This window comes from Pinus tabuliformis, chromosome 3_1 (genome assembly GCF_031772625.1).
Source record: "Pinus tabuliformis cultivar Carrire ecotype Pingquan chromosome 3_1, CPIR1, whole genome shotgun sequence".
Taxonomy (NCBI): Eukaryota; Viridiplantae; Streptophyta; class Pinopsida; order Pinales; family Pinaceae; genus Pinus; species Pinus tabuliformis.
Window position 1 is genome coordinate 155,297,151 of NC_142301.1, and position 23,104 is coordinate 155,320,254.

The window sequence follows — 23,104 nt, forward strand, 5'->3', positions numbered from 1 at the left end:
GAGAGGACAAGTTGTTGGTGCCTAGATTTGTGAAATAGCTCCTCTATTGAAGAGAAAAGGGAAGATCGGTGGAGTTTGTGGGAATCCATGTGTAAGGGTCTCCTAAGTGTGCGAATTCCCTAACTAGGTGCAGATGCTACAATGTGGATTTGGTATCTCATGGACTGTTAGAAGGTAGCATGAGAGAAGACCAAATGTGGACGAGATTGGCACTTATGGTTTGTTGGAGGAAAGTGTGATAGTGTCCAAGTTGAAGCTCGGTGAGCAACACCCTGATGGACAAAGGTAGTTGCGAGAGAGGCGATTGTTGAGCTCAAGGGTTGACGAACTAGAGGAGTGGTTGTGGAGCTTGAGACTTGTGTGTAGAGAAGGACTTCTACAACAAATGATGGGCAGTCCTCCTAGCTTGTGTTCATTGTGGAAGATGGACATCTTGCAGTGATACGTGGCAACCCTCCATGCCCTATGTTGGTCTTCAACAGAGTAGCGCAGGAAGACCATAGTGGGATGAAGTCCCTGATTAGATGAGGAGAAGTAATGGGCAGAATGAGAGTTTTTCACAAGTGGAGTTGTGAACGATTCAACATGAGTCTCGATGTGTTGTAACCTTGATGGACGAAGGAACAACCAGAGAGCAGATTAGATAGCCGAGATTTAGTGACCAGATGGACTTGGAACATTGATAGAGGAGAGTGTTGCAGATCAGGAACTGAAGGACCAGGAATGTACAAGGTACGACCGAAGGGTGCTGAGAGAGTCAACTTCATCAACTAGATGGTCATAGTATCTTGTTGAGGGTAGACTAGTTGTCGATGGATTCACACCAAGTCCCAGTTTTGTATCTTGTACAGGTGGATGTATGAGGGCCATTATCCCTGTACCTGCCTGGTCCTTCGGGTCTCGATATGCAACACCCTCCTCCATCAATTCTCCAAGTCCATCTGGTCACTAAATCTTGGCTATCCAATCTGCTCTCTAGTTGTTACTTCGTTCATCAAGGTCACAACACATTGAGACTCCTGTCGAATTGTTCACAACTCCACTTGTGAGCAACTCTCAATCTACCCATTATTGATCCTCATCTACTCAGGGACTTCAACCCACTATGGTCTTCGTGCACTGCTCCGATGAAGACTAACATACGGCATGGAGGGCTGCCACCTCCTCCATCCTCACAACTACTAACAATATTTTCATAGAGATTAAATGAAGGTTTTAATAAATTAAAAAATGAGAATACTTTTATATATACATATGTGAAATTTATATAATATAAATAATATTATAAAGAACTAGGATAGATGCATTTTAACCAAGGATCCAAGCGATGAGAAAGAAAAGTAATTAACAATGATAGATGAAAGATAGCGCGTGATTCTTTTAATTTTATTATTATTGTATTTTCTTTAACACGATTGATCCAAAATATAGGTTTAATATTTTACAATCAATTATGTTTTTTATTAATTTAGATACTTTTTTAAATACAATACAATGGGATCATATTTAAGAAAGAGAGTGAGATGGAAGGGGGAATAGAGTGTGGGAGAGAGACATAGAGGTGATAGATAGTGAGAGAGAGAAAGGAAGAGAGAGAGAGGGAGAGAGGAGACGAGGGAAGAGAGAGAAAAGGGGAGGATAAAGATAGGGACAGAAGGGGAAGAGAGAGACAGGAAGACATAGATATGGAGGGGGGGAAGGAGGGGAGAGAGAAGTAGAGAGGGAGTGACAAGGGAGGGAGAGAGAGAGAGAGAGAGAGAGAGAGAGAGAGTATGTTTTGGGGGGGAGAAGGAGAGACAAAGGGAGACAAAGATATAAATGGGGCGATATAAATGGGGCGGGGGAGGGGGTAGAAGAGAGAGGCAAAGAGAGGGAGGGAGGAAGAGGCATAGATGGGAGATAGAGATATAGATGGAGGGGAGAGAGAGAGAGAGAGAGAGAGAGAAGGGGAAGAGATAAAGAGGGAAATGAAGAGGGAGGGATAGATATATACATAGATAGATATGGGGAAAGAGAGAGAGAGTGTGTGACATATGTTTATGGGGTTGAGATAGAGATGCAAATAAAGAGAGATGGAGGGAGGTATAAATATAGATAGCAAGGGGGGAGAGGAAAGAAGAGAAAGATAGAGAAAGTTAGGGAGAGGCAGATAGAGTGAGACGGGGGAGAGAGGGAGGGGAAGAGAGAGAAGGAGAGGGGGAGGGAGATAGACACATAATGGAAGGTGGAGAGAGAGGGAAGAAGAAAGAGTCTCACAAAGACAAATACAGACATAGAAGTTAGATCTAGAAAGTCATGAATATTTTAGATTTTCAATGTGGTTGTTGATTTCTAATCCTATTTGATGACATGCACTATATGCATTGATTTCAGTGTAGATGTCGATTTATAATTTATTTAATACCTTACACTATACGCATTGATTTCAGTGTCGACGTTGATTTCTACTCCTATTTGATTCCTTGCACATGATGCATTGGTTTTAGTGTAGATATTGATTTCTAATCCTATTTGATCGCTTGCACTAGATGCATTGGTTTCAGTTTAGATGTCAATTTCTAATCATATTTAATACCTTACGCTAGATGCATTGATTTTAGGGTAGATGTTGATTTCTACTCATATTTGATTGCTTGCATTAGGTGCATTGGTTTCAATGTAGATATTGATTCCTAATCCTATTTGATTGCTTGCACTAGATGCATTGATTTTAGTATAGATGTTGATTTCCAATCCTATTTGATTGTTTGCACTAGATGCATTGATTTTAGTGTAGATGTTGATTTCTGATTTGATGCAACAAGATGTATGATGTGCATTAATTTCAAAGTAATTAGATTAATAGTGTGCATTGATTTCAGTGTAAACACATCTTGACCTCCTCCATCTATATCTCTATCTCCCATTGTCTCTCCATCATTACCTCTCTATCTCAACCCCTAAACATACACAGTCTCTTTCCATATCTATCTATCTCTTTCCTTCCCTCCCTTTCCCCTCCCTCTCTCTTCCCGTTCTCTCTCTCTCTAACATTTCTCTCTCCATATCGATATCTCTTCCTCCCTCCTTGTCTGTGCCTCTCTCTTATTCCCTCTTCCCCCATCTATATCTCTATCTCCCCTTGTCTCTCCTTCTCACCCCCAAAACATACACACTCTCTCTCAATGTAAGCAAATACAAATTATTCAACCATAAATACAATACTTGACTTTTCATCCTAAATAAAATGTTTTCTTACCCCAAATGTTTGCTTCTTGAAACTATAAACTATTTATAATTTGGTACATTCTTATTATTCCCATTTTCCATCATTCAACATTGTTAATTACTTTGCATTCAAATGAAGTAATAGAAAATAACTACCATTGAAAATTATTTGGGGTTTACCATAAGTCACAATGATTGAATTTCGAGAAACTACTATTAATATTGGAGAGCAACAGAGACAAGTTATGCTGTTTACTAATAGCTCGAGTTAAATATTTGAATGGTCTATGATTCCAACTACTATTTTCATATGATCGATATGAGAAAATGGAAAAACTAATATGTGTGACAATATGAAAGTAGAAGAAAATAGTTACATTGACACTTTGCACTCAAAATTTGTATTTCATCATTTTTCATCATTCAAGTTACTAAGAATCTCTCTCATCTCAACAAACTAAGGTAACTAAGCAAATTTTAAATTAAATTGACCAAATTAATCTTAGACATATTTAGCATATTTAAAATAATCAAAATAATTAGATGTTTAGCAAATTTTGTATGACCGCACACCAGTGAAACCAACCTAAATCCATCTTAACACCGAATCTATCAAGCGCCGAGAGGGATCAAATCTCTCGAGTTGCAAACCTTTCATCAAGTTTTGCACTCAAAAAATAGGTTTGCACCTCGAGAGATTTGATCCCTCTTGGCAGGTTTGCACCTCGAGAGATTTAATCCCTCTCGGCACTTGATAGATCGGGTGTTGAGATGGATCTAGGCCGGTAATATTAATATCATAATATATTAATATTAATATTAGATTTAATTATGTCATTTAGATGACATGATAACAAAAATTATAATAAAACTACATCAAATTAACATTTTTAAATATTACAATTTTGACTTGGAAATATTTATGACTTTAAAGATTTTAATATGTCCATAAGATATGGTTTTTCATTTTAAAGATTTATTTTACAAATATTTAATTAAAAGAAATATTAAAAGATTTTAGAGTTTATGTGGAATTGTATGAGTTTTTTTTGACTGATATTAGTTATTTTTATTTTTATTATTATTTTATTGGAAATGTGACATATTTACACATCCCTCTAAAGATTTTAGACTTTATGTGGAATTGTATGAGTTTTTTTTTTTTGGCCGACATTAGTTATTTTTATTTTTATTGTTATTTTATTGGAAATGTGACATACTTACACATCCCTCTAAAGATTTTAGAATTTATGTGGAATTGTATGAGTTTTTTTTTTGTTTTGTTTTGTTTTTTTTGTTTTTTTTTTTTTTTTTTTTTTTTTTTTCGGCCGACATTAGTTATTTTTATTATTATTTTATTGGAAATGTGACATACTTACACATCCCCGCAATCATAGCATTCGTGTATTGTCAAGGCACTCAGTGGTGTGAAGGTTGTTAATTCAAAACTTGATGAGAAAATATCTAGCCATCCTAAGAGTTTGTGTGGTCTAGAATGAGTGCAATCATGTGATTTTGATAAGTTAGATACCTTTAATCACACCTACTCAAACCATAAATTAAACATGCTAATTATCTCACATAACCTGGATTAAACCTACTAATCATGTAACAATCTAAACACCCTAACCTAAAGAAAATAAATAATATAAATAATATTATGATAATCTTTATAAATAGAATAAATAAATAGATAATATTATTATAATTTTTATAAATGGAATACGTGAATGACGGTTATCGTTATTAGTTTATATAACGGGACTGTTCGAACAGGTAACGCCATTTCAACAATTAATATATATAGTAGTAGTATCATTATCTTCCTGAATCGAATAGGCGAGCGAGGCTTACAGTTTTGAGATTCTCATAACGGGAATGTTCGAACTGTTAATGCCATTTAAACAGCGAATGACTTTAACGCCAATTCAGTCAGCAAAGATTTCTCAATTTGTTTATCAGAATTGGGTCGGTTCGGTCATAACTCCTGCATTTCTTGTTCGTGTTTGATGTATAAGGCTGCTCAGATGTTAAATATATTTGATTCGGTCTACGATGTTAAATATATTTGATTCGGTCTACTCTGTTCTGAGGGCAAATGAAACTCTCCGGGCTTATGAAGGTGGGTTTGAATTGAGGAATTTGGGATATATAAACACTGGCCATGTTCTCCGTACCATGGAATTCGGGGTTTCTCCTTAGGGTTTTAGTGTTTCAGGGTTTTGAGACTTGAATACCTCGAAAAGATTTGATGGGCGGGTTTTGAGAGTTAAAATCTCGAAAAGATTTGATGGGAACAGGCCTTCCGGAGATTTGAGGAATGCAAAACATGGAGGACAATGTGCAGAGCAGCTGGAGTCTCCACGGCAACAAAGAAATATGTGCCCGTTACGAGATTCTAGAGAGGGTCGGCAGCGGAACTTATTCGGATGTGTACAGAGGGCGGAGAAAGGAGGACGGTCTAATAGTAGCCCTTAAGGAGGTGCATGACTATCAAAGCTCTTGGAGAGAGATTGAGGCGCTGCAGAGGCTCTGTGGGTGCCCCAATGTTGTGAGGCTCTATGAGTGGTTTTGGAGAGAAAATGAAGACGCAGTTCTGGTTTTGGAGTTTCTGCCTTCCGATCTCTATTCTGTCATTAAGTCTGCTAAGAATAAGGGAGAAAATGGTATTCCCGAGGCCGAAGTTAAGGCCTGGATGATTCAGATATTGCAAGGGCTGGCTGACTGCCACTCCAATTGGGTTATCCATCGTGACCTAAAGCCCTCTAATCTGCTGATTTCGGCTGATGGAATTCTCAAGCTCGCTGATTTTGGACAGGTAAGTATTAGATGATTTAGTGGCTTGCCATCTGCTGCCTCTTCTGTGTTTTTTTTTCTTATCGCCTTAAATCCTCCAGCTCTGTTTGTCCCTATTTCTTGAAGTGTTCGTACATTCTGTTCTGTTTCCCATTTCATGTTTCTGATAACATAACATAAATGCTTCCAAGTTTTAATATTTTAAAATACGCTGAAAGACTGTTTATGATTAACTGCATCTTCGTAGTAGTTCAAAATGTGAAAAGTTCAATCTAAAATCTTGAAAATTGTGACTGATTTAAAGCGCTTTGGAAACTAGATAAATGAATTGATTATGCCTTTTATTATAACTATATATTCGAGCAAATGTTGCATAGAAGCGCAAGGTTAATAGTTGTCCAAATTGAAACTGAATAGTGCTTAAGGTTTAGTGATTCTTCGTCAGTAGGATGCCTGAACATTCAATAACTTTGTGATCTCTGAAATCGAAAATCAATACTTGCAGGCAAGGATACTTGAAGATACTGAAGCGATCTATGAAGTAGAGTATGAGATTCCTCAAGAGGATATCGTTGCTGATGCCCCAGGAGAAAGGTTGATGGAGGAAGATGATAGTGTTAAGGGAGTGCGGAATGAAGGGGAGGAGTATTCATCCACTGCAGTTGAAACAAATTTTGATGATATGGCAGAAACTGCGAATTTGGATTTGAGCTGGAAAAATGAAGGTGATATGATGATGCAGGGATTCACATCTGGTGTTGGAACTCGATGGTACAGAGCTCCGGAGTTGCTCTATGGAGCAACGGTCTATGGAAAAGAAATTGATTTGTGGTCGTTAGGTTGCATTCTGGGGGAGCTCTTGATTTTAGAACCTCTCTTTTCTGGGACTTCAGACATTGATCAACTTAGCAGGCTGGTTAAAGTTCTTGGGAGTCCAACAGAAGAAAATTGGCCTGGATGCTCCAATCTTCCTGATTATAGGAAACTTTGTTTTCCTGGTGATGGAAGCCCCGTTGGTCTGAAGAACCATGTCCCCAATTGCTCAGACAGCGTGTTTTCTATTTTGGAAAGACTTGTTTGCTATGACCCTGCAGCTAGGCTAAATGCTAAAGAGGTACTTGAGAATAAGTATTTTGTTGAGGATCCTTATCCTGTCCTTCCCCATGAATTGAGAGTTCCCTCACCTCTGAGGGAAGAAAACAATTTTTCAGAGGATTGGGCGAAATGGAAGGATATGGAAGCAGATTCTGACTTGGAAAACATTGATGAGGTCAATGTTGTTCACTCAAGTGATGGTTTCTGCATTAAATTTTCCTAAACTCTAATTGGCTGATCATGTTTCATCTTCTCAAACTGACTTTTATATGGATTAGTATTCTAAATTAGCTTTGGGGGCTGCATGTCTTCAAGCATTCACCACGATAGTAAAGTAATCATTATGATTACTGATGTATTGCTGTCACTGGGTGAGAAACATTATAGCCATAAACCTACTGTTAAATTTGTAGAATTGTCTTATACTTGCTCAAAATAGTGACTGCATGTTTGATAACAAAATTTCTCTGCAAAGACCAACTCCAAATTCTTTCTTTTCACTTTGTACTAATGATTGTTGTGACCGCAAAATATTCATATACACAATACAGAAAATGCAAATTTAGAGATGAATTTCTATTCTGATGCTTGAATTATAGTTATGAAGAAATGCGTTTTGTTGTGTGACCTGGGACCTGGCATGTGGAGATGCAATTGATCTATAAGAAAACTGCAGCTTTTATAAAAGATATCATAAAAAACGGTTATCATATGCCCTGAATGGTGTACGAATTCAAAATAAATAAATGACTTTAAGACTGTTGAATAACACTAAAATGTTGGCTGAGAATTAATAAATTATATTATTGTTGTGCCTTTCATCTCAATGAAATAACATTTAGACCTATGACTGATCATTATAACAGCAGGACTATTGTAAATAACAGCTTGTCATTTAGGTGATTTAAGGGTGATAAGGTGCTCCTAAATTTAGGATCAGTGGGAATCCTCCTCTGTTTGCCTTGAACATGTTGCATCCTCTAATTGGTCCCAAAATGCATGATGTGCCAGGCTCCAGGGCAAAATCTTCATATACACTATACAGAAAATGCAAATTTAGAGATGACTTTCTATTCTGATGCTTGAATTATAGTTATGAAGAAATGCGTTTTGTTGTATGACCTGGGACCTGGCATATGGAGATGCAAAAATTTAAGAAAACCGCAGCTGTTATAAAAGATATCATAAAAACCAGTTATCATATGGAGTAGTCTATGACTTTTCGGAGATTCTGATCATCCGAAAAGCATTCCCTCACCTCCGTCTCCGTCACCTCGCCGGAATGTGAACTCTGTTACCTCTGTCACCATCACCTTGCACGCCGACTGCCTGTTTCAACTTCACCAACTCTGCCAATGCCTTAACGAGCGTATGGCAATCGCGCCAACTCGATTTGAAAAATTCATGTGAACCGGAGCATTATAGACTACTCCATAGTTAAGTGCCTTCAATTGCAGCTGGGTTCATAGAATTACAATCCAGTTTCTGCACAGTGGGGGGAATACCAAATTATAACTTGGTGAGCTTGTACGTTTGTTACTCTAGCCTGCCCTCCTTTTATATGATCCTCCTCCAGTCATGTACTCAAAAACAATTGAAAACCATTGTTTTTCTGGCTGAAAAATCTTCAAAAACGTGATACTAACTGTTATTGAATTAATGCAGACTTTGATGTTCAGGTTGCTCTGTAACGCCTTCCGACAATTGTGGGAAGCATGCTGGAATTGATCCGTGGACTGCAATATTGGGATCATGGGGCGTAATTGTGTAGGTCTGTGTGGGGGATATTAATCAGAGAAGCGTGCTAAGGCCATGCCATCCCACTTCTGCTGCCACTAACGTGCCTCCAACTGAGCCATAATTTCATGTTTCTCATCCTATAAATCCTACTGCTGCATCAAATCTAATGAACAGTACAGGCAGCCTGTGTCTTAAAAAATTCAGCAGTTCTGGTAAGCCTTCTTAATCACAGTTTTCCCAGCTCACAGTTATGTTATAGCTGAAGTAGTTCAAATTCTTTGGAATCTGGATAGATATGTTTCACAGTATCCAGGATTTGTTTGGAAAAATAATAATGTTATAGTTTAGACTCTCAATATTGTTTAAAAAATGTTGGAGAATGGCTCTGGTGGCTCTAGTGGTAGGGTTTAATTCCCTTTATCAGGGTTTTATTTTTCAGATACAGGGTTAAATTTCCCTCCGTCCTGGTTCTATTCTTAGGAAACATGTTAACTTGGGTTGTTAAATTATTATGAATAATTCCTATAAACCTTTAAAAAATATAGAATATTAATATTGTTTTGTATATTTATAATAGAATTTTACTGTTAAAGATTTTCTTTCTTGCAAATTTTAATACCATTTCAAGATTAAATTTTTAGTTTTTACATGTTTGTATTATGGAATTATTTTTTGTAACCATTGCTAAGATATTCAATTTGATGGTTCTGCAGATCTGGATGATCTTACTGAGGATTCTGGTGATATTGTAGCTCAAATAGAGAATTTCTAAGGTCGGTTAAGCCCAGAGGATCATCACAAGTCAAATTTGTATATCATGGCTATTGATCACACCGAACCAGTAGCTGCAGCCTCTCCAGGTTTTGAAGGGTTTGAAAAGAGGCTGGAAATAGAATTTTGCCATGGTTCAACAGAACCAATATCATTAGAGAACATTTACTTCTTAAGATCCCTTTCCAGAACGGCCTTGGACGAAATTCTTTCAGCTGCAAAGTGTGTACTATAGTCTCAGCAATGAGCAACAAGGCCATGTGTACTATAGTCTCTTTATCTATCCATTAAAAATCATCATCAAAACATGTGGTACTACTCAGCTTCTGCATTCAATCCCTCCCCTGTTGAAGCATGCAGCTTCACTGTCCTTAACAGCCCATCGTTGCAGATACAGCAGGGGAGTTTTCCTTTTCCCTGAGGCTCAGCCATTTCCCCATACTGATTTCAGCGAGGAAGTAAAGTTCCTGGACAGCTATTTTGGCAATTTGGGATCCAAGGCCTGTGTCATAGATGGAGAGTGGCATGTATACTCTGCAGAAGCTGAAAAACCAGATTGTAGTATTATCAATCCATCGTATACTGTTGAGCTTTGTATGACAAAGCTGGACAGAGACTCTGCCTCTAAATTCTTCAAGAAATCTGGGCTCCTGGAATTAAGTGCAGGAGACATGACATTCTCTTCTGGCATAGCAAACATACTTCCAGATTTCCAGGTCTGTGACTCTGCATTCGATCCATGTGGCTACTCCATGAATGCCATTGAAGACCAAGCTTATTCTACAATACACGTGACTCCAGAGGAGAACTGTAGCTATGCAAGCTTTGAAATCATGGATTACAGAGCTTGAGATTTACATGACTTGATTTACAGAATTGCCTCTGTTTTCAAGCCCTCGGTACTGTTATTCTCTTTATATTCTTGGACATCTAAAGACCAAGAAGAGAAATTAGGATTTTTGTCGCCATTACCGAAGAAATATGATCTCCTGGGCTACGATTGTAGAAAATCGATTCGAAAAGAACTGCGCGGGGGAGGCGTTCTGAACTTCTTTTCTTTTAGCAGACGCAGTGACATGAAAGACATTATGTGACAGGTATCATCCTATATCAATTTTTGGCTACTCCCATGGAAGAAGACTTGAGTGTGATGATTACAGAATACAGCCTCTGATTTCTTGGATGTAATTCCTCAGTGATAACTAATGAAATCCACCACACAAGGAATTTTATCAATCCAGAGATTATACAATAAATTGAAAATACATTGAAAATATCATTTTATTTCCCAAAAGTCCTAACAACCAGAAAATGGTGTACTAGATACAAGATACTTTTTTCTATGTGGTTCATTTGCCAAGTTTTATAAGTTTGAAACACAAAAGCCTCTTGTGAATTGCAGGTTCTCGCTTATTATTAAATATAATCCCTGTTTTAATTTCTGAAAAACTAGAGGTGGTTATATTCTTGGTACAGTATCTACCATATTTGGGCAAATCATTAAATTCGAAAACCATAACCTTTAATTGTGTTGAGATTTTAAGATAAGCCATACAAATAAATTTAAGGATCCAATAGCTTCCTCATCCAAGTCCAACTCAAATCCAAATGATTCTCACCATGAAACTCTGAAACAAACTGATGATATCAACAATCAGCGAGAAATGCTAAAAACTTACCCAACAGGAAGGGGGTTGTAATTTAATAGCAGAGACTGAATTCAATGTGTCCTCCTCCATATCTTTAACCATGGAATCCATTAACTCATTCATGTTATTATTTTCTTTAGGCCCTGCAGCCCAGTCACTCATAAACTAACTCATCAAGTGGCCAATATAAAGTCTATGTCAATAGAAGACCATATATATATATACACACACAGCGAGATTCTTGCAGGAGTGATTGAATTTTAAGGAATATGCAGTGAATAGAGGATCAGGGAGACTATGAAAAGAAAGAAACTAACTACTTCTAAAATGACCAGGCAAACCTCTTAGAATATCACAATTCATAATGCTAAGCAAACTTCTTGGAACCATAATAGAAGTGGAAAAACCATAACTGTGTCTTGAAACTAAGGAGCACATAATCAGAAAACCATTAGTCAAGAAATTATCTATTAGACACTGTAAGTACCACCATCCAGCACAGAAATTGCTATCTGGAACCAACGGGCCAATCTAAACAAGATAAAACTTGTATTCTGAACCCATAATAAAGTGCAGCGAAACAAAAATGCAGTAATACACTCTTCCAAATAAAAATTGTATATAGTTTGATCAAATATTCAACATCTGCATAATAGGGTTTTTTAAGACTGCAATTCAAATACACTATAACCCATGACAGCTATAATGAAAGTTCAAAATAAGATCAAGTTATGGTATTCATGCTTTGGTAAAGACCTACCAGTCTGATTATTTTAAACCCTTTATCAGATACTGTGCCCTCTGACGTTCCTTTCTTTTGACTAAGGAGGTCAATCACTGAAAGCTCTAGTTTGCTAATATTGAATTTTCTAACCCAGAACATGCTAAGGAATCCCGTCACAAGTATTTACCATGTGTGAGATGAACTAGAACCAACTATTAGTGCATGGAAACCATTAATATGATTTATGATTTATTTATTAAGCAATGAGAGGTCATTCAAAAGAAGTTAAAATATTTAAAACAGTCCTGTTAATGCATGAGAGCATAAAACAAAGCAGTTGACTGGGTCATTGAAAAAAACCCAACAAATTTTGCGAGGCAAAGTTGTCAAGTTTGACTTCGCTACTGAATATTGGAAAGCACAAAAATATTAAAAAAAATTCACACTTTGTGTTTAAAAAATAACTTTTGGGGCTTTACAGAGAGGCAAGCAGGTTTTCCTGACTGGGCAATGAGTCAAACTCATTAACAACCCATCAGACACCAGCACATACTGTTCAAACAGTTCTTGCAAAGTCAAAATTGCTTTGAATCACCAAGGCCTTCAAACAGCACGCCAGGTTTGACCCGCAACACCAGGCCAAACCCAACAGGTCTGTTAAAACTGTTTGTTACAGTAGATTGAGATCAATAAATTAAATCTGGAAATTTAAAGGGCTACAACAGAATATTTGTTTCTGCCATGATCGCTGCTACATAATTTCTGCTGGAATAAGGATCACAGGTATTAATCCTACAACTAGACTTCTGTGAGTAAATGTTCATTGTGATGTGTAACATGGAAACAAACTGCCAAAATGCCAGCCTTCACATGAGTACACAGAAGGTTATCAATTCAGATTGCAATGACATGACTATACTAACATACTTTAAACAATTTGATATGTGGATAGCTTCAAGGCTGTCTCAACCAACCCCTGGCACAAGCTCTCAGAGTATTGTCAGCCTAATATGTAATGTAACTCTGCTTCATCTTCTATATCAGAATAACTGTGGAGAGAGGGCTTCCACCATGGGAATTCAATGTGTTGTGTTCTGAATTCTGACTGAAATGATATTATGGATTTTAGTAGAAGGGGCATTTGAAGATGTGTAGTAAGTTATGTTTACTACAGTCCATCTTAATTGTCTGCAGTCTGCAGCAGCAATGCTTTGATCTCCTCTGTTGTAACATCTTCCCCAGTGGATTGTTGATCACAATGTGCAAAATAATAGAGTTAGACTAGGAGCTATTGCAGTTTAATGGGTAATCAATTGAAACATTACATTACCTCTGCTCGAAATACATCTAGTGAAAATCCATTGAGGCGACTTAAGATTGCTTGCTTAACATCAAGACCAAGTCCATCCAGAGCCTTGATTGTGGATAGAAGCAATCCTGACTTATTGGAACAAAACATGTGAATGTTTAGGACCTTCCCTTCTCTTCTACTTACCTCTGCCTGCATTTCCAGGGAGAGGATATCAAAAGGGATTCTCTTTTTCAACCAATCACCATTGATTAGATGGTTACCTAAAAGAACTCACAAAGAAACCACCAATGACAGAGAAGCCTTGAAGCTTGAAAACAGAAAGAGATTGGTTGGCAACTATGACATTCCAGTGTGATCAACAATAGAAGATTTATAAAATTTAATGAAGGGTAATATGAAAAATTGAACTTGCTGATTGACAAAATTTCATCTAAGTCACAATGGTCTACCAGTGGGCTTGTCTAACCCAAACAAATGTGACCAAGGTTTTTCTTATAAAATGGTCTCACCTTGGTCACCACACATCTAGTTATGTCTATGCACTTCTTGCCTTCATTAAACCACCAACTCCAACTTCACCTCAATTTCTACATTTTCCATTAATGCAATTATCTCACATGTATCACTGTCACATGCCAATCTAAGGTTGTCTCATGCATTATGGGCATGCAGTCACTACCACACCAAATAATTTCATACTCAACTAACTTATATGAGTCCTGTGCCAATAAATTCCAACCATAATGCCCCCCAAACCCCTTGTCACACCAATAACCCAAATGCAACACCTAATCCAATGTATCTCACCTAGTTAAGCAATTAATTCATGGCAAGATAAGCAGAACCATCATAAGTCGCTACACTCATGGTTATCCCTTTACTCATGGTTGAAGTTTCTTGAGTTAGAATCTCTTGTACACCATCAAATTGATTATGCCCCAATTGTAAAGAAAATTGGAAATGAGATCGATTTAACTTTGGTTGATCTTGAGGGTCTTTTACCTTCGGCAACCATTATGGTTGTTTCTGTCACTGCATCTACCACTAGTGGTAAGCCTCTATCAGAAGAAAACTTGCAAAAGACTTTAGATGCCTGTGATAGAGCGCTTTCACTTGATGCAGCAAAAAAGAAGGTTTTGGATTTTGTTGAGAGTAGGATGGGATACATTTCCCCCAATTTGTCTGCTATTGCAGGGAGTGCGGTTGCAGCAAAATTGATGGGTACTGCAGGGGGTCTCTCTTCACTGGCTAAAATGCCAACTTGTAATGTGCAGCTTCTAGGTGCAAAGAAAAATAATTTGGCAGGATTTTCAACAGCGACTTCACAGTTTCGTGTTGGATACCTTGAACAAACAGAGATTTTCCAGAGCACGCCACCTGCTTTGAGAATGCGTGCATGTCAATTGTTAGTTGCTAATTTTTTTTCCATGAAACAGTTGAACCAGAGACTTTGCATTTCCAGTTTCTTTAAACTTAACAGTTCAGGTATATAACTTGTGGGCTGCAATGAGAAGATATATGACACCCGAAATTGGATCTAAACTTTGTAGCCAGATACTCCCAATAGGCATCTCCTAGAAAATCACCTTAACAAGTGACAAACTCCTTTTGTTAGTTGAATTTAAAGCAAAGTGGCAGCTTCTTAGGATCAAACTCCTCTACTTGATTTGGAACAAAAGAAATGAAGCACTTCGTAGCAAGGCACAAACTGAACATTTTTTTTATTGGTATGTCTGTACCCTGATCTGTGTAAATATTCACTTGCAGAACACTGTCCAAGTCCAAAAGGTTGAAATGAAAGTGGCAGACTTGTGCAACAAGGAGCCCCCTAATCACTCTGTTTTCCCCTTAGCTTATTCTAGGCAATCGCAGTGCTTAGAATCAAGGCACAAACATTGGGTTTGCTGGGTTGTTCAACAAAGAAGGACATGGGAAGAATGGCATCACAGTTAGCCTCCCCTGATTCGACAACACACTCAAAAGTTCTTTCAACTAGTTCACTTTTTTTGAAGCCAAGAAACACCCAAGCCCAAACAAGGGAAATATGGATAGGAACCTTTGTACCATACCTTGAACAAGTCATTGTGAGAGGATCACCAAATCAAATATCAACAATTTTAGATGTACCTATTTGAATGCTTAATTTTGATTTCCTAAGTCTTGCTGTCTTACTTTTTCTTTGTGTTCATCTTCATCGATGTCATTGTCTACTTTTGGAAACTATTTTAAACAATTGAACACACATGCTTTCCCTTTTATCAAATAACACCTAGAATGTTTCTTGTGCTAATCCAATTGCTTTGAGCTCAATTATTTAACACAGATTCTGCTTTGCAGAACACTGTCCAACAGCTTGTTTTAGTATAGACACATGAATTTTATTTTAGAAAATACCACAAAAAAACTCCATCCTAAAGAAATATGACCACTGATATTATATGTTTATACGATTCTAGCCATTTTGATATTTTGTCAAAGTGTTGGTTTACATACTGTTGTAGGTGACTGTTTGAGCTTTTATCTGCAAATAGGAAGGTACAATGAACATATATGCCAAAGAGACTTCAATATAACACAAATAACATAAAATCCATATGGTAGCAATATTTTTGAACATGCCAAGATCACTTTTATTAAAGATGAAAATACACATACCACTGATAACCCATGGGGCAGCCAACAATTGTGGGATAGATTGAGAAATATCAGTGAGCAAATAAGAGATATATGACTATATATAAGTGTTGCTTTAATTAAGATAAAATATCAATAGTATCAACACCTTCCACATGGACAATGCATACATAGGAGTATGCATATGTCACCTTCAAATGTTTGAATTTGCCCAGAAATTATGTACAGGTCCAGCAACTCGTTTTAGTATAGACACATGAATTTTATTTTAGAAAATACCACAGAAGAACTCCATTTTGAAGAAATATGAGCATGCACAGCAATAACCATTAATAAATGTATTGGTAAAGTTGATTTATTTTTAAACCAAAAACAAAAAGTGTTGTCAAAGAGACACATCTTCAAGTCTACATATACCATACATATCAGCTACTTCCCTTTTATATAAGAAGTGCTTCAGGTGCAAGAGGCATTGCAGTCTTTGTTGTATATAATGATTTATTGCATTCTGTCATGTGAAATTGTCATTATAAAAAAAAGTGTTGGAAATTACCCAATGAAGAAAGAGAAGACAAGCTCATAATCAAATATGCAAGTACTTGATTATTGGACCATTGAACACTTTATTTATATAGAAAAGATGAAGTACATGTACATACTTGCAACTTATCACAAGTTGGAACAATTTCAAACCCTAGCCAGTGAAACCAAGAAAACCCTAACAACCAACTCCTCATATATAAGAATCACACCTAACAAAAGCTGGTCACTACACCAAGAATCCTCAACAACCTAGCATCATCAACTGCAATGACATTCATGACACGAATGCCGGTATGTGGGAGATTAAAGAAGAAGCTAGATTTTCTCTCACAACTTGTTTGAGAAGCCTACAAGTTGGTTAACCTTTATGTCTTTTCCTCAGCCCTGCTGGTTTATTCTGTGTCCTGGTTCAATATGCAAACATTCAGACACCATATTAACAACGCTAACAACAACCACTACACAATTTAAGAGCAAACTAAGAGCATAAACATGGAAACAAACCTGGAAAATCACCAATTTGGGTGTTGTCAATGAGCCAATCTTGTTTGGATGGAGGTTGATCCATCGAAGAAGTTTTTGTATCTGTAAGATACCAATGCAATTTCCATCAGACCAAATAATATCATGTGAATTAATACAGGGATCAAAATACAAACTATATCAATTAGGGATCCCATTAAATGCACCTTGACTCATGTGATCAATAGAGCGATGGTTCTTCTGTCTACATGCTTCAAGTGAAGGCACAATATGGGGATGGTGCACCCCTGCAAATATTCAAACACTACATTAACAACATCAACAACAACCAGTGCACACAGATAAGAGAAAAGGCATAACAACAAACCTGGAAAATGACCAATTTGGGTGTTGTCAATGAGCCAATCATGTTCGGATGGAGGGAGATCCATTGAAGAAGCTATTGTATATGTAACATAACAATGTAATTTCCATCAGAGCAAATAATATGATGTTAATTTATAGAGGCATCATAATACAAACTACATCAATTAGGTGTCCCGTCAAATGCACCTTGACTGATGTGATAAATAGAGGGATGATGCTTTTGTCTATGTGCTTCAAGTGAAGGTACATTATTGGGATGGTGCACCCCTGCAAACATTCAAACACTACATTAACAACATCAACAACAACCAGTGCACACAGATAAGAGAAACGACATAGCAACAAACCTGGAAAATGACCAATTTGGGTGTTGTCAATGAGCCAATCATGTTCGGATGGAGGGAGATCCATTGAAGAAGCTATTGTATCTGTAACATAACAATGTAATTTCCATCAGAGCAAATAATATGATGTTAATTTATAGAGGCATCAGAATACAAACTACATCATTAGGTGTCCCATCAAATGCACCTTGATTGATGTGATAAATAGAGGGATGGTTCACCCCTGCAAACATTCAAACACTACATTAACAACATCAATAACAACCAGTGCACATAGTTAAGAGAAAAAGCATAGCAACAAACCCGGCAAATCACCAATTTGGGAGTTGTCAATGAGCCAATCATGTTCGGATGGAGGGCGATCCATTGAAGAAGATGTTGTATCTGTAAGATAACAATGTAATTTCCATCAAAGCAAATAATATGATGCTAATTTATAGAGGCATCAGAATACAGACTACATCATTAGGTGTCCCATCAAATTCACCTTGACTCATGTGATAAATAGAGCGATGGTTCTTCTGTCTACGTGCTTCAAGTGAAGGCACACTATTTGGATGGTGCACCCCTGCAAACATTCAAACACTACATTAACTACATCAACAACAACCAATGCACATAGTTAAGATAAAACACATATCATATAATCTCTCTATAGAACTTACTTGGGACAGTAGAGGATGCATTGTTAGAGCGAGGATGACCACGCTTGTTGAGGTGTTGAAATTGAAATGGTTCATATTCAGATGCAGGGGCATTCAAATCAATATCCAAGCTAACATTTTTTTTGCTTCTTTTATTTTTCTTTTTAGGACTAAGGAAACTCTTCTTCTTATTCAAAGATGACTCATAAGCACCCAACCCAAGGGTGAAGTCATAATCCATAATATGAAGATCATTAACATCATCCACAAATTTTTTAGCCAAATCAATCAATTGTTTTGTCTTGCTCACAACAGAAAGAGGACTATTCCGAAACAGGTCTAGATAACCAAACAACTCCTCTCTCAACAAATTAAGGTCTTCAACGTTTTCATCATCCAAAATAGTTGTGCCCATATCTGCATCAAGGTTTGGTGCCTCTATACTTATCTCAAGAGGGGAATTCAATGTATTAGGTGTGGTATCAAGATCCAATAAACGGTCTGAATCCATTAAGGAGGAATGTAACCAATCTACCTTTATGGCATGCTTGCAAATGTTTCCACGAATAGACCATGGGCAATCACAAGTGATAAAATTTGTGCGATGCCATATGATAAGATATTGCTTATTAGGTTTACTTTGACTCCTCACCCAATAAGCGTGAGATATGCTCTCATGAGGCCTGCAATCATTGTCTGGAATTCTTCTAGCCTTTTCCATTGATGATTCAAGTTGCATCTCTTTCTTGTGGTTGTTCAAATATCCTTCTTTTTTCAGAATTTCCTTGAATCGATAACATGGCTCAACATTTTTTATTAGAGTATAGAATAGCCAATCCATCCTACGAGAACATTTCTTTCGTCTATCACATAGAAAGGTTGTCTTGAGATAACCGTGGTATGACTCCACAACATTATTTGTCTCCTGATTTGCATGAGGAAAATCTCGGCAGCCTTTAACCCACATCCCTAAATGTAAAAATCGAACTAGTAAATATATCTTGTCGTTATAAAATAAAAAACGTATGAACTAAAAAAAATAGTATGCGAACTTACGCATCTTTTCACCAGCAACCCAATTCTTGTGGAAATAGTCCAAAAACTTCTCCTCGGTTGCAAATTTGGTGAAAAAACCATTGATTGCATTATCCACTTCATCATTAGAAACATTTTTCATGATATAACCAAGTTCATTGAACATCTCTTTTGCTTTTTCTGAACTGCTGGCCAACCGATTAACATTCTTTAGCCATGCCCTCCTTACATGCCAAATACACAAGATCACTTCACATCTGGTGATTCTCTTGCCAAACTTAATTCATTTTAAGTGAGAAATATTTAGAATGAATGCAACTTGAATCTTGGAGATTCCAGCCATACTACTATATCTTGTGATGTATTACGTGACATCACCACCCATGTGACTGGAACCCCACTTTGTTGCTCATCAAACACCGCAAGCGTGTACAACTGATACTGTCATATTAAAAAAAATGAAGTTAATTTTAAGTCAATAATCATATTGAATCATTATAACCAAAATGATTCATTAAAGCTATCATTGCAAAAATACTCACACCAGATTTATTTGTACTGAATGTTGAGTCCATGGCTATCAAGCTATTATGGGATAACTTGACCATAGTTTCCAACATCCATTTTGTTTGTATTCCATCAATAAAAGGGATCTCTCCCCCATTGGGCTTCTGGTAGAAGAAGAAATCATTATGGTGTTTTTCATACCAGAGATTCACACTCATTTCATCTTTGTTATGCAGTTGGTAATTTTCTTTTGTCAAACGATTATAGATGTTTACAATATCTTTTCTGCGTAAGAAAAAATCCCTAACCCGAGCTGTGGCATGTATGTCAACATATTTCTTAATATGCATTTTACAAACAGAGTCAATTGGCACTTGAAGGAAAAAACAACTTTCTAAATAAAAAATCATGTCTCTTGAAAGTCTTGGCTTCCTCTGAGGACCATCATCACCTAAAGTGTCATGTTTTCCATGACAAGGCCATCCTTGCCCATCTTCATGATCATACATGTTGTATGTTATTATTGCAACATCGGGATCTTGAACCATGACCTTTATAATAAAATGGCATTGGCAACCCCTCTTTTTGACAATTGAACGCCTTGGTTTGGTTTTCCATTCTTCTCTCTTGTCCTATAGGCCATATGAGCAAGTATAACTACAAAATAAATTTTGAAATGTCAACACATATGACAAATGATAAAGCATTGTTAATATCAACATGTAAAGAAGGCTTTTCTAAAATACTTACAGTTCTCATAGTAAGGTAGCACTAGGCCTTGAGCTTGGAGTTTTGCTTTTTCGATGCTGGAAGGAACATGGAGCATCTGGATTCGATTCTTCTCCTTGAATAAAATCATTAATTCTTAGTTTAGGATTTTTTGCAACGCGGTCAATATTCATGTTCGTCTTGTATACTTCAGACCAAACTAAATCTTTACTAGAAAATATGATTTTCGCTTTAAGGTCTTGCACCTCAAGGCCCATAATAGTCATCCATTTCTTTTCCATGTTGTCTCAATGTCTGCAAAAAATGTGGAAACACATTAGGAAGTTGAATCTAAAAACTGAAGTTTTAAAAGAGAATAAATAGTTGCATTTACAAGTAGACTATTGTCGTGGGTCCCCTTCATTGACATACACCAACAACCAATTCATACAAACCCGTTTTCATGTAGTGATCTGCAGGTATTCATGAAACCGATCATGTACTTTTCTCCATGCTCAACCTTTCACCACCTTTTTGGTTTAGTCATTTTTAGCTCCACCTGGGTGTATTCATCGTTTTGAGCATAATTTCGAAGTAATCAGGGGAAGCCTTCTCAATTGTTCTCTCTCCCTCTCTGTTGGAATTTTAAAGATAACCTTAGCCTTTTTTTTAAGCAGAATCGATTATATTCGTCCAAAAAAATCTTTGTTATTATTTTTTCTGTAAAGATTTGGTTCTTTAACAACTTTAAGCGCGCAGAGACGACCTGGAATAAAGTTAAATATTGCGTGCTACAATAGGCTGGCCCGCTCACAGTGAAGAATGATACCATAAATCAATTTATTGTGTTGTTCTATTGGTTGTCTGGACTAGAATTTAAGCATTTTCTGTTGAACGATAGCCTGCAGAGTTACACATAATTTCGAAGTAATCTGGAGACGCCTGCTCAATTGTTCGCTGGCCCTCTTTGTTGGAATTTTAAACATAACCTTAGCCTTTTTTTAAAGCAAAATCGACTATATTCATCCAAAAAAATCTTAGTTATTATTTTTTCGGTAAAGATTTGGAGTAGTCTATCTGGCTCAGGTATCTCCTTAAACAACTTGAACGCTTCACCCACCTATCCATTCTGTGCATACCCAGCAATCATCACTGTCCATAAAACCGCATTTCGCTTGCTCGGTGGTTTTGCTCTGGGGAAGGGCGGGGTAGCGGAGGATCCACACAGACCTACACAATTACGCCCCATGATCCCAATATTGCAGTCCACAGATCAATTCCAGCATGCTTCCCACAATTGTCGGAAGGCGTTACAGAGCAACCTGAACATCAAAGTCTGCATTAATTCAATAACAGTTAGTATCACGTTTTTGAAGATTTTTCAGCTAGAAAAACAATGGTTTTCAATTGTTTTTGAGTACATGACTGGAGGAGGATCATATAAAAGGAGGGCAGGCTAGAGTAACAAACGTACGAGCTCACCAAGTTATAATTTGGTATTCCCCCCACTGTGCAGAAACTGGATTGTAATTCTATGAACCCAGCTGCAATTGAAGGCGCTTAACTATGGAGTAGTCTATAATGCTCTGGTTCACATGAATTTTTCAAATCGAGTTGGCACGATTGCCATACTCTCGTTAAGGCATTGGTGGGGTTGGTGAAGTTGAAACAGGCAGTCAGCGTGCGAGGTGACAGTGACGGAGGTAACGGAGTTCACGTTCCAGCGAGGTGACGGAGACGGAGGTGAGGGAACGCCAGTTGGGTGGTTGGCCAGAATAATGCGCTTTTCAGATGATCAGAATCTCCAAAAAGTCGCATTATAGACTAGTCCGTTATCATATGCCCTGAAGGGTGTCCGAATTCAAAATAAGTAAATAACTTTAAGACTTCTGAATAACACTAAAATGTTGGCTGAGAAATTAATAAATTATAATATTGTTGTGCCTTTCATCTTAATGAAATAACATTTAGACCTATGACTGATATTATAATAGAAGGACTATTGTAAATAGCAGCTTGTCATTTAGGTGATTTAATGGTGATAAGGCGCTCCTAAATTTAGGATCAGTGGCAATCATCCTCTATTTTCCTTGAACATGTTGCATCCTCTAATTGGTCCCAAAATGAATGATGTGCTAGGCTCCTGTGCCTCAATGGATTTCATTATGTGTAGTCCTTGCATTATAGTTCATAAATCCATCCAACCCGCTGCTTTGAATTTGTCTTTGGTTTGTTGTTGGGTCCGTTAGAGGAGTTTTACAACTTGAAGACATGAGAGCATAAATCCAATGGATTCAATGGCCCTGGAATAACATAAAATTTAGCTTAGGGTTATCATTAGACGTGAAAACATTATAAAGTGCGACTAAATCGAGGGTCGGAGTTCGGAGGAACCATGCAAGTCAGGAAAACATAAAAAATAGAACTTCTTAGCTAATTGGCCTCAAAAATTTTATAGGACCTAGTGGAATTTGAAAAGGCAGAATTTATTGTTATTATTATTTTTATTGAAAAGACCATTTAGCTTACCTCCTAAGATGCACCAC

The 23,104-nt window shown here is 37.1% G+C and overlaps 1 protein-coding gene and 2 pseudogenes across 2 annotated transcripts; all 3 read left to right on the forward strand.

Annotated features, from left to right (window-relative positions):
* Positions 1-4,971: 4,971 nt before the first annotated feature.
* Positions 4,972-7,521, forward strand: LOC149186258 (cyclin-dependent kinase F-1-like). Its single transcript, XM_089410944.1, has 2 exons — positions 4,972-6,025; positions 6,509-7,521. The coding sequence occupies exons 1-2, from the start codon at positions 5,528-5,530 to the stop codon at positions 7,319-7,321; spliced, it is 1,311 nt and encodes a 436-aa protein (XP_089267070.1). The 5' UTR covers positions 4,972-5,527; the 3' UTR covers positions 7,322-7,521.
* Positions 7,522-8,912: 1,391 nt separating this feature from the next.
* On the forward strand, positions 8,913-10,845 carry LOC149186259 (S-adenosylmethionine decarboxylase proenzyme 3-like; annotated as a pseudogene). The gene is made up of 2 exons (XR_016255686.1): positions 8,913-9,050; positions 9,552-10,845. The product of XR_016255686.1 is annotated as an S-adenosylmethionine decarboxylase proenzyme 3-like (transcript).
* A 3,465-nt stretch (positions 10,846-14,310) lies between these two features.
* On the forward strand, positions 14,311-14,787 carry LOC149186260 (U4/U6 small nuclear ribonucleoprotein Prp31 homolog pseudogene; annotated as a pseudogene).
* The last annotated feature ends 8,317 nt before the right edge of the window (positions 14,788-23,104 follow it).

Coding starts and splice junctions, on each gene's coding strand:
- LOC149186258 (XM_089410944.1), top strand. CDS start 5,528: ATGCAAAACATGGAGGACAATGTGCAGAGCAGCTGGAGTCTCCACGGC. Junction 6,026..6,508: donor AGCTCGCTGATTTTGGACAG/GTAAGTATTAGA, acceptor CAATACTTGCAG/GCAAGGATACTTGAAGATAC.